The sequence below is a fragment of the Oncorhynchus kisutch genome, linkage group LG18, assembly GCF_002021735.2.
Source record: "Oncorhynchus kisutch isolate 150728-3 linkage group LG18, Okis_V2, whole genome shotgun sequence".
Lineage (NCBI taxonomy): Eukaryota > Metazoa > Chordata > Actinopteri > Salmoniformes > Salmonidae > Oncorhynchus > Oncorhynchus kisutch.
The window spans coordinates 20,037,302-20,053,165 of record NC_034191.2 but is presented as its reverse complement, the minus strand read 5'-3'; the positions used below and the strand labels follow the sequence as shown (position 1 = coordinate 20,053,165).

The following is a 15,864-nucleotide window of genomic DNA, read 5'->3' as shown; positions in this document are numbered from 1 at the left end:
TATATTTATTTTATATATATATATATATATTATATATTTATTTTATATATATATATTATATATTTATATATATTTTATATATATATATATTATATATATTTTTATTATATATTTATATATATATTATTTATATATATATTATTTATATATTATTTATATATTATATATTTATATATATATTATTTATTTAATATATATATATATTATATATTTATTTTATATATATATATATATTATATATTTATTTTATATATATTTATATATATTTATATATATTTTATATATATATTTATATATATTTTATATATATATTATATATTTATATATATTATATATTTATATATATATTATATATTTATATATATATTATATATTTATATATATATTATATATTTATATATATATTATATATTTATATTTATATTTATATATATTATATATATTATATATATTATATATATTATATATTTATATATATTATATATTTATATATATTATATATTTATATATATTATATATTTATATATATTATATATTTATATATATTATTTATATATATATATATACTGCTCAAAAAAATAAAGGGAACACTTAAACAACACAATGTAACTCCAAGTCAATCACACTTCTGTGAAATCAAACTGTCCACTTAGGAAGCAGCACTGATTGACAATATATTTCACATGCTGTTGTGCAAATGGAATAGACAACAGGTGGAAATTATAGGCAATTAGCAAGACACCCCCAATAAAGGAGTGGTTCTGCAGGTGGTGACCACAGACCACTTCTCAGTTCCTATGCTTCCTGGCTGATGTTTTGGTCACTTTTGAATGCTGGCGGGGCTTTCACTAGTGGTAGCATGAAACGGAGTCTACAACCCACACAAGTGGCTCAGGTAGTGCAGCTCATCCAGGATGGAACATCAATGCAAGCTGTGGCAAGAAGGTTTGCTGTGTCTGTCAGCGTAGTGTCCAGAGCATGGAGGCGCTACCAGGAGACAGGCCAGTACATCAGGAGATGTGGAGGAAGCCGTAGGAGGGCAACAACCCAGCAGTAGAACCGCTACCTCTGCCTTTGTGCAAGGAGGAGCAGGAGGAGCACTGCCAGAGCCCTGCAAAATGACCTCAAACGGTCAGAAACAGACTCCATGAGGGTGGTATGAGGGCCCGACGTCCACAGGTGGGGGTTGTGCTTACAGCCCACCACCGTGCAGGACGTTTTGGCATTTGCCAGAGAACACCAAGATTGGCAAATTCGCCACGGGTGCCCTGTGCTCTTCACAGATGAAAGCAGGTTCACACTGAGCACATGTGACAGAGTCTGGAGACGCCGTGGAGAACATTCTGCTGCCTGCAACATCCTCCAGAATTACCTGTTTGGCGGTGGGTCAGTCATGGTGTGGGGTGGCATTTCTTTGGGGGGCCGCACAACCCTCCATGTGCTCGCCAGAGGTAGCCTGACTGCCATTAGGTACAGAGATGAGATCCTCAGACCCCTTGTGAGACCATATGCTGGTGCGGTTGGCCCTGGGTTCCTCCTAATGCAAGACAATGGCTAGACCTCATATGGCTAGAGTGTGTCAGCAGTTCCTGCAAGAGGAAGGCATTGATGTTATGGACTGGCCCGCCCGTTCCCCAGACCTGATTCCAATTGAGCACATCTGGGACATCATGTCTCGCTCCATCCACCAATGCCACGTTGCAACACAGACTGTCCAGGAGTTGGCGGATGCTTTAGTCCAGGTCTGGGAGGAGATCCCTCAGGAGACCGTCCGCCACCTCATCAGGAGCATGCCCAGGTGTTGTAGGGAGGTCATACAGGCACGTGGAGGCCACACACACTACTGAGCCTCATTTTGACTTGTTTTAAGGACATTACATCAAAGTTGGATCAGCCAGTTTTCCACTTTAATTTTGAGTGTGACTCCAAATCCAGACCTCCATGGGTTGATACATTTGATTTCCATTGTTGTCAGCACATTCAACTATGTAAAGAAAAAAGTATTTAATAAGAATATTTCATTCATTCAGATCTAGGATGTGTTATTTTAGTGTTCCCTTTATTTTTTGAGCAGTGTATATACACACAGAAAGGTCTGCTCTGTGACCTTAGCTGTAGAGAAATCAAATCAAATTTTATTTGTCACATACACATGGTTAGCAGATGTCAATGCGAGGGTAGCGAAATGCTTGTGCTTCTAGTTCCGACATTGCAGTAATAACCAACAAGTAATCTAGCTAACAATTCCAAAACTACTACCTTCTAGACACAAGTGTAAGGGGATAAAGAATATGCACATAAAGATATATGAATGAGTGATCGTACAGAGCGGCATAGGCAAGATACAGTAGATGGTATTGAGTACAGTATATACATATGAGATGAGTATGTAAACAAAGTGGCATAGTTATTAAAGTGGCTAGTGATACATGTATTACATAAAGATGCAGTAGATGATATAGAGTACAGTATATACGTATACATATGAGATGAATAATGTAGGGTATGTAAACATTATATTAAGTAGCATTGTTTAAAGTGGCTAGTGATATATTTTACATGATTTCCCATCAATTCCCATTATTAAAGTGGCTGGAGTTGAGTCAATGTGTTGGCAGCAGCCACTCAATGTTAGTGGTGGCTGTTTAACAGTCTGATGGCCTTGAGATCGAAGCTGTTTTTCAGTCTCTCGGTCCCAGCTTTGATGCACCTGTACTGACCTCGCCTTCTGGATGATAGCGGGGTGAACAGGCAGTGGCTCGGGTGGTTGTTGTCCTTGATGATCTTTATGGCCTTCCTGTGACATCGGGTGGTGTAGGTGTCCTGGAGGGCAGGTAGTTTGCCCCCGGTGATGCGTTGTGCAGACCTCACTACTGTCTGGAGAGCCTTACGGTTGTGGGCAGAGCAGTTGCCATACCAGGCGGTGATACAGCCCGACAGGATGCTCTCGATTGTGCATCTAAAATTTTGTGAGTGCTTTTGGTGACCAGCCGAATTTCTTCAGCCTCCTGAGGTTGAAGAGGCGCTACTGCGCCTTCTTCACGATGCTGTCTGTGTGGGTGGACCAATTCAGTTTGTCTGTGATGTGTACGCCGAGGAACTTAAAACTTACTACCCTCTCCACTACTGTTCCATCGATGTGGATAGGGGGGTGTTCCCTCTGCTGTTTCCTAAAGTCCACAATCCTCTCCTTAGTTTTGTTGACGTTGAGTGTGAGGTTATTTTCCTAACACCACACTCCGAGGGCCCTCACCTCGTCCCTGTAGGCCGTCTCGTCGCTGTTGGTAATCAAGCCTACCACTGTTGTGTCGTCCGCAAACTTGATGATTGAGTTGGAGGCGTGCGTGGCCACGCAGTCGTGGGTGAACAGGGAGTACAGGAGAGGGCTCAGAACGCACCCTTGTGGGGCCCCAGTGTTGAGCATCAGCGGGGTGGAGATGTTGTTGCCTACCCTCACCACCTGGGGGCGGCCCGTCAGGAAGTCCAGTACCCAGTTGCACAGGGCGGGGTCGAGACCCAGGGTCTCGAGCTTGATGACGAGTTTGGAGGGTACTATGGTGTTAAATGCTGAGCTGTAGTCGATGAACAGCATTCTCACATAGGTATTCCTCTTGTCCAGATGGGTTAGGGCAGTGTGCAGTGTGGTTGAGATTGCATCGTCTGTGGACCTATTTGGGCGGTAGGCAAATTGGAGTGGGTCTAGGGTGTCAGGTAGGGTGGAGGTGATATGGTCCTTGACTAGTCTCTCAAAGCACTTCATGATGACGGAAGTGAGTGCTACGGGGCGGTAGTCGTTTAGCTCAGTTACCTTAGCTTTCTTGGGAACAGGAACAATGGTGGCCCTCTTGAAGCATGTGGGAACAACAGACTGGGATAGGGATTGATTGAATATGTCCGTAAACACACCAGCCGGCTGGTCTGCGCATGCTCTGAGGGCGCGGCTGGGGATGCCGTCTGGGCCTGCAGCCTTGCGAGGGTTTTCCTCACGTCGGCTGTGCCCGTCTCCGGAGTCTGACCAGAAGACCGCTTCGTTTCCCCCTTTTACGAAGTCGTTTTTTTTGGTCGCCGGCTGGGATCCATTCCGTTGTCCTGGGTGAAAGGCAAAACACAGGATCCGCTTCGCGAAAGTCATATTCTTGGTAGAGGGAGATAAGGTGGTTTATTCTGACACTGTGTGTTACTGTCACACACACTCCACTTGAGCGCGGCCTAAGACGCCTAACTCTGGCACGACAGAATCTCTGTTTTCACTATTACTCACACGAACACACGCACTGATTCTTTCTAGGATACACACTCGCTCTTTCTCTTTCTGTCTCCCGCTCTTCCTCGCATTTATTTATATACACACACACACACACACACACACACACACACACACACACAGTTGAAGTCAGAAGTTTACATACACCTTTGCCAAATACATTTAAACTGTTTTTCACAATTCCTGACATAAAAAATTCCTTGTTTTAGGGCAGTTAGGATCACCACTTTATTGTAAGAATGTGAAATGCCAGAATAATAGTTGAGGGATTTATTTCAGCTTTTATTTCTTTCATCACATTCCCAGTGGGTCAGAAGATTACATACACTCAATTAGTATTTAGTAGCATTTCCTTTAAATTGCAATGCAGTACTCAATGCAGCTGGTAGCTGCACCAGTTACTGACTGTCACTTTTGATTTTGTTCCCCTCCTTTGTTCAGGGACATATTATTCCATTTCTGTTAGTCACATGTCTGTGGAACTTATTCAGTTTATGTCTCAGTTGATGAATCTTATGTTCATGCAAATATTTACACATGTTAAGTTTGCTGAAAATAAATGCAGTTGACAGTGAGAGGGCATTTCTTTTTTTGCTAGGTTTATTTATATCAGCCCTCTGATCGGGCCATCTGAAGCTTAACTAGGTCTTTCCTTGCAGCACTTGACCATATGACTGGACAATAATCAAGATAAGACCAAACTCTATTCTGCAGAACTTGCTTTGTGTGGTGTCAAAAAAGCAGAGCATCTATTATGGACAGACTTCTCCCCATCTTTACAACCATTGAATCTATATGTTTTGACCATGACAGTTTACAATCTAAGGTAACGCCAAGTAAATTAGTCTCAACGTGTTCAACAGCCACATCATTCATTACCAGATTCAGCTGAGGTCTAGAACTCAGGGAATGATTTGTTCCAAATACAATGCTCTTAGTTTTAGAGATGATCAGGACCAGTTTATTACTGGCCACACATTCCAAAATTGACTGCAACTACTTGTTAAAGGTTTCAGTGACTTCATTACCTGTAGTTGCTGATGCGTATATGGTTGAATCATCAGCATACATGGAAACACAGGCTTTGTTTAATGCCAGTGGCAGGTCATTGGTAAAAATAGAGAAGAGCAGAGTGCCTAGAGAGTTGCCTTGTGGTACGCCACACTTTACATTTGACATTAGAGAAGCTTTCATTAAAGAGAACCCTTTGAGTTATTTTAGATTGCCATATTGTGTATTCAGAGCTGAGGTTGAAAATCCATAACACAAGTTTTTTTTAAACAACAGGTTATGGTCAATAATTTCAAAAATCTGCACTGCACTGAATTCTAACAGTACAGCTCCCACAATCTTATCAATTTCTTTCAACCAATCATCAGTAATTTGTGTCAGTGCAGTACATGTTGAGTGCCCTTCTCTATATGTATGCTGAACATCTGTTCATTTGTTTACATAGAAATATCATTGTATTTGGTCAATCACATTTGTTTCCCAAAAGTTTGCTAAGAGCTTATAGGTCTGCTGTTAGAACCAGTAAACTTTTTAAAATGTATTTTTAATTTAACCATTATTTAACTAGGCAAGTTAGTAAAGAACAAATTATTATGTACAATGATGGCCTACCAAAAGGCCTCCTATGGGGACTGGGATTAAACATGTAAAATATAGGACAAAACACACATCACGACAAGAGACAGCACTACATAAAGAGAGCCCTAAGACGACAACACAGCATGCCAGCAACACATGACAATAGTAGAACAAAAAACCTGAGAAAGCACTCGGAATCCCAGGTCCACAATAAATGTTTGTTTTGTTCGATAATGTACGTTATTTATGTCCAAATACCTCCTTTTGTTAGCGCATTTGGTATATGTATCCAAACGCTCATTCTGGTCAGTGTTACGTCGGACAAAAACTTCAAAGTTACATTACAGGTCGAAGAAACATTTCAAACTATGTACAGAATCAATCATTAGGATGTTTTTAACATATAGCTTCAATAAAGTTCCAATCTGAGTATTCCTTTGTGTCTTGATGAGCAATGGAATGCAAGTGGATACCATGAGGAATGCGGGTGATCAGAAAATGGCTGACTGCCAGTCACCTGATACATTCAGTCCCACAACACAGTAGAAGTCTCATTCAAATTTCTATAGACGGTTGACATCTAGGGGAAGCCCTAGGAAGTGCAACATCATTAATATCTCAAGGGGATTTCAATGGGAACTGTGGTGAATACATACCAAGCTCAGATTTCTCACTTCCTGTTTTGATTTCTCCTCAGGATTTTGCCTGCCATATGAGTTCTGTTATACTCACACACATCATTCACACATTTTTAGAAACTTTGGTGTTTTCTATCCAATACTACTAATAATATGCATATATTAGCAACTGAGACTGAGGAGCGGGCCGTTTACTTTGCTCCAAATGCTCTCTATCAAACTTCAGACGGGCCTGGACATGTACTGACACGTCTGCACTGCAGGATTTGAGTCCCTGGCGGCGTAGTGTGTTACTGATGGTAGGCTTTGTTACTTTGGTCCCAGCTCTCTGCAGGTCATTCACTAGGTCCCCCCGTGTGGTTTTGGGATTTTTGCTCACTGTTCTTGTGATCATTTTGACCCCACGGGGTGAAATCTTGCGTGGAGCCCCAGATCGAGGGAGATTATCAGTGGTCTTGTATGCCTTCCATTTCCTAATAATTGCTCCCACAGTTGATTTCTTCAAACCAAGCTGCTTACCTATTGCAGATTCAGTCTTCCCAGCCTGGTGCAGGTCTACAATTTTGTTTCTGGTGTCCTTTGACAGCTCTTTGGTCTTGGCCATAATGGAGTTTAGAGTTTGACTGTTTGCGGTTGTGGACAGGTGTCTTTTATACTGATAACAAGTTCAAACAGGTGCCATTAATACAGGTAATGAGTGGAGGACAGAGGAGCCTCTTAAAGAAGAAGTTAGAGGTCTGTGAGAGCCAGAAATCTTGCTTGTTTGTAGGTGACCAAATACTTATTTTCCACCATAATTTGCAAATAAATTCATGTGGTTTTCTGGATTTTTTTTCTCATTTTGTCTGTCATAGTTGAAGTGTACCTATGATGAAAATTACAGGCCTCGTCTTTTTAAGTGGGATAACTTGCACAATTGGTGGCTGACTAAATACTTTTTTGCCCCACCGTATGAGGTTACAGTCTCCATCTCATTGCCCTGACAGGTTGTGATAGGATGAGGTCTTTGAGGAAAAGCTTCAATTGACACAAGGTATGTTGAACAGTATAATAAGCAGTTTGTAAGTTCTGGAAAGCTTCAGTGAGAGATGATGCACAACAATAAATAACAGTATCGGCATAAAAGGGAAGTTGCGCATTTTACGTTTGTGAATAATACAAGACAGCTGAGAAAAAAAGTGAGATAATCCATTGTTAACTCTGAACCTGTGGAATGGGGCATGTTTGTTTACTATTTGGAAAAAAAAGATAATGAAAGCATTCAAATCAAATCAAATCAAATTTATTTATATAGCCCTTCGTACATCAGCTGATATCTCAAAGTGCTGTACAGAAACCCAGCCTAAAACCCCAAACAGCAAGCAATGCAGGTGTAGAAGCACGGTGGCTAGGAAAAACTCCCTAGAAAGGCCAATACCTAGGAAGAAACCTAGAGAGGAACCAGGCTATGTGGGGTGGCCAGTCCTCTTCTGGCTGTGCCGGGTGGAGATTATAACAGAACATGGCCAAGATGTTCAAATGTTCATAAATGACCAGCATGGTCGAATAATAATAAGGCAGAACAGTTGAAACTGGAGCAGCAGCACAGTCAGGTGGAAGTTGAAACTGGAGCAGCAGCATGGCCAGGTGGACTGGGGACAGCAAGGAGTCATCATGTCAGGTAGTCCTGGGGCATGGTCCTAGGGCTCAGGTCAGTTGAAACTGGAACAGCAGCATGGCCAGGTGGACTGGGGACAGCAAGGAGTCATCATGTCAGGTAGTCCTGGGGCATGGTCCTAGGGCTCAGGTCCTCCGAGAGAGCGAAAGAAAGAGAGAAGGAGAGAATTAGAGAACGCACACTTAGATTCACACAGGACACCGAATAGGACAGGAGAAGTACTCCAGATATAACAAACTGATCCCAGCCCCCCGACACATAAACTACTGCAGCATAAATACTGGAGGCTGAGACAGGAGGGGTCAGGAGACACTGTGGCCCCATCCGATAGACACCCCCGGACAGGGCCAAACAGGAAGGATATAACCCCACCCACTTTGCCAAAGCACAGCCCCCACACCACTAGAGGGATATCTTCAACCACCAACTTACCATCCTGAGACAAGGCTGAGTATAGCCCACAAAGATCTCCGCCACGGCACAACCCAAGGGGGGGGGGCGCCAACCCAGACATGATGACCACAACAGTGAATCAACCCACTCAGGTGACGCACCCCCTCCAGGGACGGCATGAGAGAGCCCCAGCAAGCCAGTGACTCAGCCCCTGTAATAGGGTTAGAGGCAGAGAATCCCAGTGGAAAGAGGGGAACCGGCCAGGCAGAGACAGCAAGGGCGGTTCGTTGCTCCAGAGCCTTTCCGTTCACCTTCCCACTCCTGGGCCAGACTACACTCAATCATATGACCCACTGAAGAGATGAGTCTTCAGTAAAGACTTAAAGGTTGAGACCGAGTTTGCGTCTCTGACATGGGTAGGCAGACCGTTCCATAAAAATGGAGCTCTATAGGAGAAAGCCCTGCCTCCAGCTGTTTGCTTAGAAATTCTAGGGACAATTAGGAGGCCTGCGTCTTGTGACCGTAGCGTACGTGTAGGTATGTACGGCAGGACCAAATCAGAGAGATAGGTAGGAGCAAGCCCATGTAATGCTTTGTAGGTTAGCAGTAAAACCTTGAAATCAGCCCTTGCTTTGACAGGAAGCCAGTGTAGAGAGGCTAGCACTGGAGTAATATGATCACATTTTTTGGTTCTAGTCAGGATTCTAGCAGCCGTATTTAGCACTAACTGAAGTTTATTTAGTGCTTTATCCGGGTAGCCGGAAAATAGAGCATTGCAGTAGTCTAACCTAGAAGTGACAAAAGCATGGATTAATTTTTCTGCATCATTTTTGGACAGAAAGTTTCAGATTTTTGCAATGTTACGTAGATGGAAAAAAGCTGTCCTCGAAATGGTCTTGATATGTTCTTCAAAAGAGAGATCAGGGTCCAGAGTAACGCCGAGGTCCTTCAGTTTTATTTGAGACGACTGTACAACCATTAAGATTAATTGTCAGATTCAACAGAAGATCTCTTTGTTTCTTGGGACCTAGAACAAGCATCTCTGTTTTGTCTGAGTTTAATAGTAGAAAGTTTGCAGCCATCCACTTCCTTATGTCTGAAACACATGCTTCTAGCGAGGGCAATTTTGGGGCTTCACCATGTTTCATTGAAATGTACAGCTGTGTGTCATCCGCATAGCAGTGAAAGTTTACATTATGTTTTCGAATAACATCCCCAAGAGGTAAAATATATAGTGAAAACAATAGTGGTCCTAAAACGGAACCTTGAGGAACACCGAAATTTACAGTTGATTTGTCAGAGGACAAACCATTCACAGAGACAAACTGATATCTTTCCGACAGATAAGATCTAAACCAGGCCAGAACATGTCCGTGTACACCAATTTGGGTTTCCAATCTCTCCAAAAGAATGTGGTGATCGATGGTATCAAAAGCAGCACTAAGGTCTAGGAGCACGAGGACAGATGCAGAGCCTCGGTCCGATGCCATTTAAAATGTCATTTACCACCTTCACAAGTGCCGTCTCAGTGCTATGATGGGGTCTAAAACCAGACTGAAGCATTTCGTATACATTGTTTGTCTTCAGGAAGGCAGTGAGTTGCTGCGCAACAGCCTTCTCTAAAAGTTTTGAGAGGAATGGAAGATTCGATATAGGCCGATAGTTTTTTAAATATTTTCTGGGTCAAGGTTTGGCTTTTTCAAGAGAGGCTTTATTACTGCCACTTTTAGTGAGTTTGGTACACATCCAGTGGATAGAGAGCCGTTTATTATGTTCAACATAGGAGGGCCAAGCACAGGAAGCAGCTCTTTCAGTAGTTTAGTTGGAATAGGGTCCAGTATGCAGCTTGAAGGTTTAGAGGCCATGATTATTTTCATCATTGTGTCGAGATATAATACTAAAACACTTGAGCGTCTCTCTTGATCCTAGGTCCTGGCAGAGTTGTACAGACTCAGGACAACTGAGCTTTGGAGGAAGATGCAGGTTTAAAGAGGAGTCTGTAATTTGCTTTCTAATGATCATAATCTTTTCCTCAAAGAAGTTCATGAATTTATCACTGCTAAAGTGAAAGTCATCCTCTCTTGGGGAATGCTGCTTTTTAGTTAGCTTTGCGACAGTATTAAAAAGGAATTTCGGATTGTTCTTATTTTCCTCAATTAAGTTAGAAAAATAGGATGATCGAGCAGCAGTAAGGGCTCTACGGTACTGCACGGTACCGTCCTTCCAAGCTAGTCGGAAGACTTCCAGTTTGGTGTGGCGCCATTTCCGTTCCAATTTTCTGGAAGCTTGCTTCAGAGCTCGGGTATTTTCTGTGTACCAGGAGGCTAGTTTCTTATGAGACATTTTTTAGTTTTTAGGGGTGCAACTGCATCTAGGGTATTGTGCAAGGTTAAATTGAGATCCTCAGTTAGGTGGTTAACTGATTTTTGTTGGGTTGGCAGAGGGAGTCTGGAAGGGCATCAAGGAATCTTTGTGTTGTCTGTGAATTTATAGCACGACTTTTTATGTTCCTTGGTTGGGGTCTTGGCAGATTATTTGTTGCAATTGCAAACGTAATAAAATGGTGGTCCGATTAGTCCAGGATTATGAGGAAAAACATTACGATCCACCACATTTATTCCATGGGACAAAACTAGGTCCAGCGTATGACTGTGACAGTGAGTGGGTCCAGAGACATGTTGGACAAAACCCACTGAGTCGATGATGGCTCCGAAAGCCTTTTGGAGTGGGTCTGTGGACTTTTCCATGTGAATATTAAAGTCACCAAAGATTAGAATATTATCTGCTATGACTACAAGGTCCGATAGGAATTCAGGGAACTCAGTGAGAAACGCTGTATATGGCCCAGGAGGCCTGTAAACAGTAGCTATAAAAAGTGATTGAGTAGGCTGCATAGATTTCATGACTAGAAGCTCAAAAGACGAAAATGTCATTTTTTTTTTTGTTAATTTAAATTTGCTATCGTAAATGTTAGCAACACCTCCGCCTTTGCGGGATGCACGGGGGATATGGTCACTAGTGTAGCCAGGAGGTGAGGCCTCATTTAAAACAGTAAATTCATCAGGCTTAAGCCATGTTTCAGTCAGGCCAATCACATCAAGATTATGATCAGTGATTAGTTCATTGACTATAATTGCCTTTGAAGTAAGGGATCTAACATTAAGTAGCCCTATTTTGAGATGTGAGGTATCATGATCTCTTTCAGTAATGACAGGAATGGAGGTGGTCTTTATCCTAGTGAGATTGCTAAGGCGAACACCGCCATGTTTAGTTTTGCCCAACCTAGGTCGAGGCACAGACACGGTCTCAATGGTGATAGCTGAGCTGACTACACTGACTGTGCTAATGGCAGACTCCACTATGCTGGCAGGCTGGCTAACAGCCTGTTCAGGCAGTTCCACATCAGGAATACCACGCTGTCTGTGTGGGTGGACCATTTCAGTTTGTCAATGATGTGTATGCCGAGGAACTTAAAACTTTCCACCTTCTCCACTACTGTTACGTCAATGTGAATACGGGGCTGCTCACTCTGCTGGTTCCTGAAGTCCACAATCATCTCCTTTGTTTTGTTGACATTGAGTGTGAGGTTATTTTCCTGACACCACACTCTGAGGGCCCTCACATCCTCCCCGTAGGCCGTCTCATCGTTGTTGGAAATCAAGCCTACCGCTGTAGTGCCGTCTGTAAACTTGATGATTGAGTTGGAGGCGTGCATGGCCACACAGTCATGGGTGAACAGAGAGTACAGGAGAGGGCTGAGAACGCACCCTTGTGGGGCCCCAGTGTTGAGGATCAACGGGGTGGAGATGTTACCTACTGTCATGATGTTGGCCTGGGTTTAGGTTTATGACAGTCATTTCCCCCCTTTTCCTCTCTCTACCCTACTGATGTTACATTTGCAAAACCCTTGGTTAACATAGAGATACTGGGAACATCAGAAGGTGGGGGGAAATTAACTATATTCTGGTAATCCGACCAATGGAACATATGCGGTGGTACTTAAACATGCCACTTTATATAATGTTTACATACCCTACATTACTCTTTTCATATGTATATACTGTACTCTATACCATTGACTGCATCTTCCCTATGCTGTTCGGCTATCGCTCATTCATGTATTTATATGTACATATTCTTATTCATTCCTTTACACGTGTGTGTATAAGGTAGTTGTTGTGAAATTTTTAGGTTAGATTACTTGTTAGATATTACTGCATGGTCGGAACTAGAAGCACAAGCATTTCGCTACACTCGCATTAACATCTGCTAAACATGTGTATTTGACAAATACATTTGATTTTGATTTGATCAATCAGGGTAGATTTCTCTGGAGATTTGGGCGGGTGGGTGAGTTAATCAACTGGGTAAGATTAATTTAAAATCATCAGACACCGGCTTCAACCAGTGTTGATGTGCCCCCGTCTGTCTGTAATTAAAAATAATACGAAAATCGTGGCGTCTGGTTTGCTTAATATAGGGAATTTGATGTATTGCATTTACTTTTACTTTGTCTACCACTGTACTTAAATACATTTAAAGCCAGGTACTTTTAGACTACTACTCAAGTAATATTTGAATGGGTACATTTTATTTGAGTCATTTCCTGTTAATGTGTCTCTCACTCAAGTATGACAATTTAGTACTTTTCCACCGCTGTCTGTTTTTCAGTCTGGAGGGTCATGCCAATAGAAATCAATGGTCGTCCAGCCTACTGCCAAGAAGCGGGGTCCAAGTATACCACAGGACAATAGGAAAATAAATCTGATACATTTTTTATGCCCTTGCTTTGTGTAATGAGTGTCTGTGTGGGTGGGATAAGGGATGTTTTTATGGGAGATGAGATTAAACTGAAGGTCCTCTTATGTGTGCATCTATGACCGTGTCTGTGATAATGTCTGTGTGTGTGAAGTGACTGATGTCGTGACCTGTACTTGTGTTGTGGATATGTAAGTGTGTAAAGGTGAGGAGTGAGGGCGTTGGCTTCAGAAGCCTTGCGGCAGACTCCGATGACCCCTGACATCTATCCCATACCCTAGGAGAAGGTCCTGTCAGTCGGGTAATAACACCCAGAGTCAGCACAACTAGCTTGGCTGGCACACACTCTGTCTGAGTGAAAATCCCCAACCTCCCACTTTCATATATACATTACTATCTGTCCTTCGGCCAGTTGTTCTGGCTGATACAGTCCTATACACTGTAGATAGGGTCAGTTGTTCTGGCTGATACAGTCCTATACACTGTAGATAGGGTCAGTTGCTCTGGCCGACACAGTCCTATACATGGACCATCTACATACTTAGACTGTCATTGCAATGTGCCGTTGGGACCCATTCATTCAGGGGCGGCAGTGTAGCCTAGTGGTTAGAGCGTTGGACTAGTAATAGGAAGGTTGGAAGGTTGCAAGTTCAAACCCCCGAGCTGACAAGGTACAAATCTGTCGTTCTGCCCCTGAATAGGCAGTTAACCCACTGTTCCTAGGCCGTCATTGAAAATAAGAATTTGTTCTTAACTGACTTGCCTAGTTAAATAAAGGTAAAATAAATAAAAAATAAATGAAAAACTAGAAATGTCCTCTACAGTATGTGTAAGTAAACTAGTGTTGTAGTAGGTAGGGTTGTCTAGTGTGAGAACCAGTCCTTGCTCTAAGTACATGGCATGTTTTGTATATGTTTGTGTCACACAGGAGGCTGCTGAGGGGAGGACTGTTCATAATAATGGCTGGAATAGAGTGAATGGAATGGTATCAACCACATGGAAACCATGTATTTGATGTGTTCGCTTCCCTTTCAGCCATTACTATGAGCTGTCCTCCCGAATTAAGGTGTCACCAGCCGCCTGTGTGTGTTACCTACTGCTCTCCCTTAACCCTTTCTGTGTGTTCTTCCAGATGTATGGTCGCTACACACAGGAGTTGGTACTGCTCTCCCTTAACCCTGTCTGTGTGTTCTTCCAGATGTATGGTCGCTACACACAGGAGTTGGTACTGCTCTCCCTTAACCCTGTCTGTGTGTTCTTCCAGATGTATGGTCGCTACACACAGGAGTTGGTACTGCTCTCCCTTAACCCTGTCTGTGTGTTCTTCCAGATGTATGGTCGCTACACACAGGAGTTGGTACTGCTCTCCCTTAACCCTGTCTGTGTGTTCTTCCAGATGTATGGTCGCTACACACAGGAGTTGGTACTGCTCTCCCTTAACCCTGTCTGTGTGTTCTTCCAGATGTATGGTCGCTACACACAGGAGTTGGGGGCGTATGCTAAAGAAGAGGCAGCTCGTCTGAGGGAGGAGGGGGGTTGGAGGCCCTCGGTCACAGAACGCTCACGCTCCCTGGAACTTCTGGAGTACGACAGGGGCCGCTGTGCCAAGTGTCGCAGTGAGTACTGACCAATACTGACCACTCCAGCTGGACTGTAACTGTATTCTCTGACCAGGTGTCTGTGTCTCTGTCACACTGTGCTTTGTTACTGTGAAACAAGCCTCACATCAAGTCAACTTTCCCAGATACCATGTAGTTATATTGTTACACTCTAGTTTATGTTTGTATTGAAGGAGGGATTTGGGAGTGAGAGTTTTGGAGTGTTTGTACAGTGTGTGTGTGTGTGTGTGTGTGTGGTGTGTTTGCATGTGAGGTTGTGTAAGCCACATCATTCCATTTACTGTTGATGTTGATAATAGTGATTATGAAGAATGTGTGTGTGGTGTGTTTGCATGTGAGGTTGTGTAAGCCACATCATTCCATTTACTGTTGATAATAGTGATTATGAATGTGTGTGTGTGTGGTGTGTTTGCATGTGAGGTTGTGTAAGCCACATCATTCCATTTACTGTTGATGTTGATAATAGTGATTATGAATGGGTGTGTGTGGTGTGTTTGCATGTGAGGTTGTGTAAGCCACATCATTCCATTTACTGTTGATGTTGATAATAGTGATTATGAATGGGTGTGTGTGGCGTGTTTGCATGTGAGGTTGTGTAAGCCACATCATTCCATTTACTGTTGATGTTGATAATAGTGATTATGAATGGGTTTGTGTGGTGTGTTTGCATGTGAGGTTGTGTAAGCCACATCATTCCATTTACTGTTGATGTTGATAATAGTGATTATGAATGGGTGTGTGTGGTGTGTTTGCATGTGAGGTTGTGTAAGCCACATCATTCCATTTACTGTTGATGTTGATAATAGTGATTATGAATGGGTGTGTGTGGCGTGTTTGCATGTGAGGTTGTGTAAGCCACATCATTCCATTTACTGTTGATGTTGATAATAGTGATTATGAATGGGTGTGTGTGGTGTGTTTGCATGTGAGGTTGTGTAAGCCACA

At 42.6% G+C, this 15,864-nt stretch overlaps 1 protein-coding gene across 2 annotated transcripts in view; it reads left to right on the top strand.

Annotated features, from left to right (window-relative positions):
• LOC109880507 (chloride channel protein 2) overlaps nucleotides 1-15,864 on the top strand; it is a 197,224-nt gene that overhangs the window by 42,169 nt on the left and 139,191 nt on the right. For both annotated transcript variants that reach the window (XM_031795512.1, XM_031795513.1), the window contains exon 2: nucleotides 14,763-14,916. In XM_031795512.1, coding sequence (XP_031651372.1) covers nucleotides 14,763-14,916 — 154 coding nt within the window. The remainder of the gene's footprint in view (nucleotides 1-14,762; nucleotides 14,917-15,864) is intronic.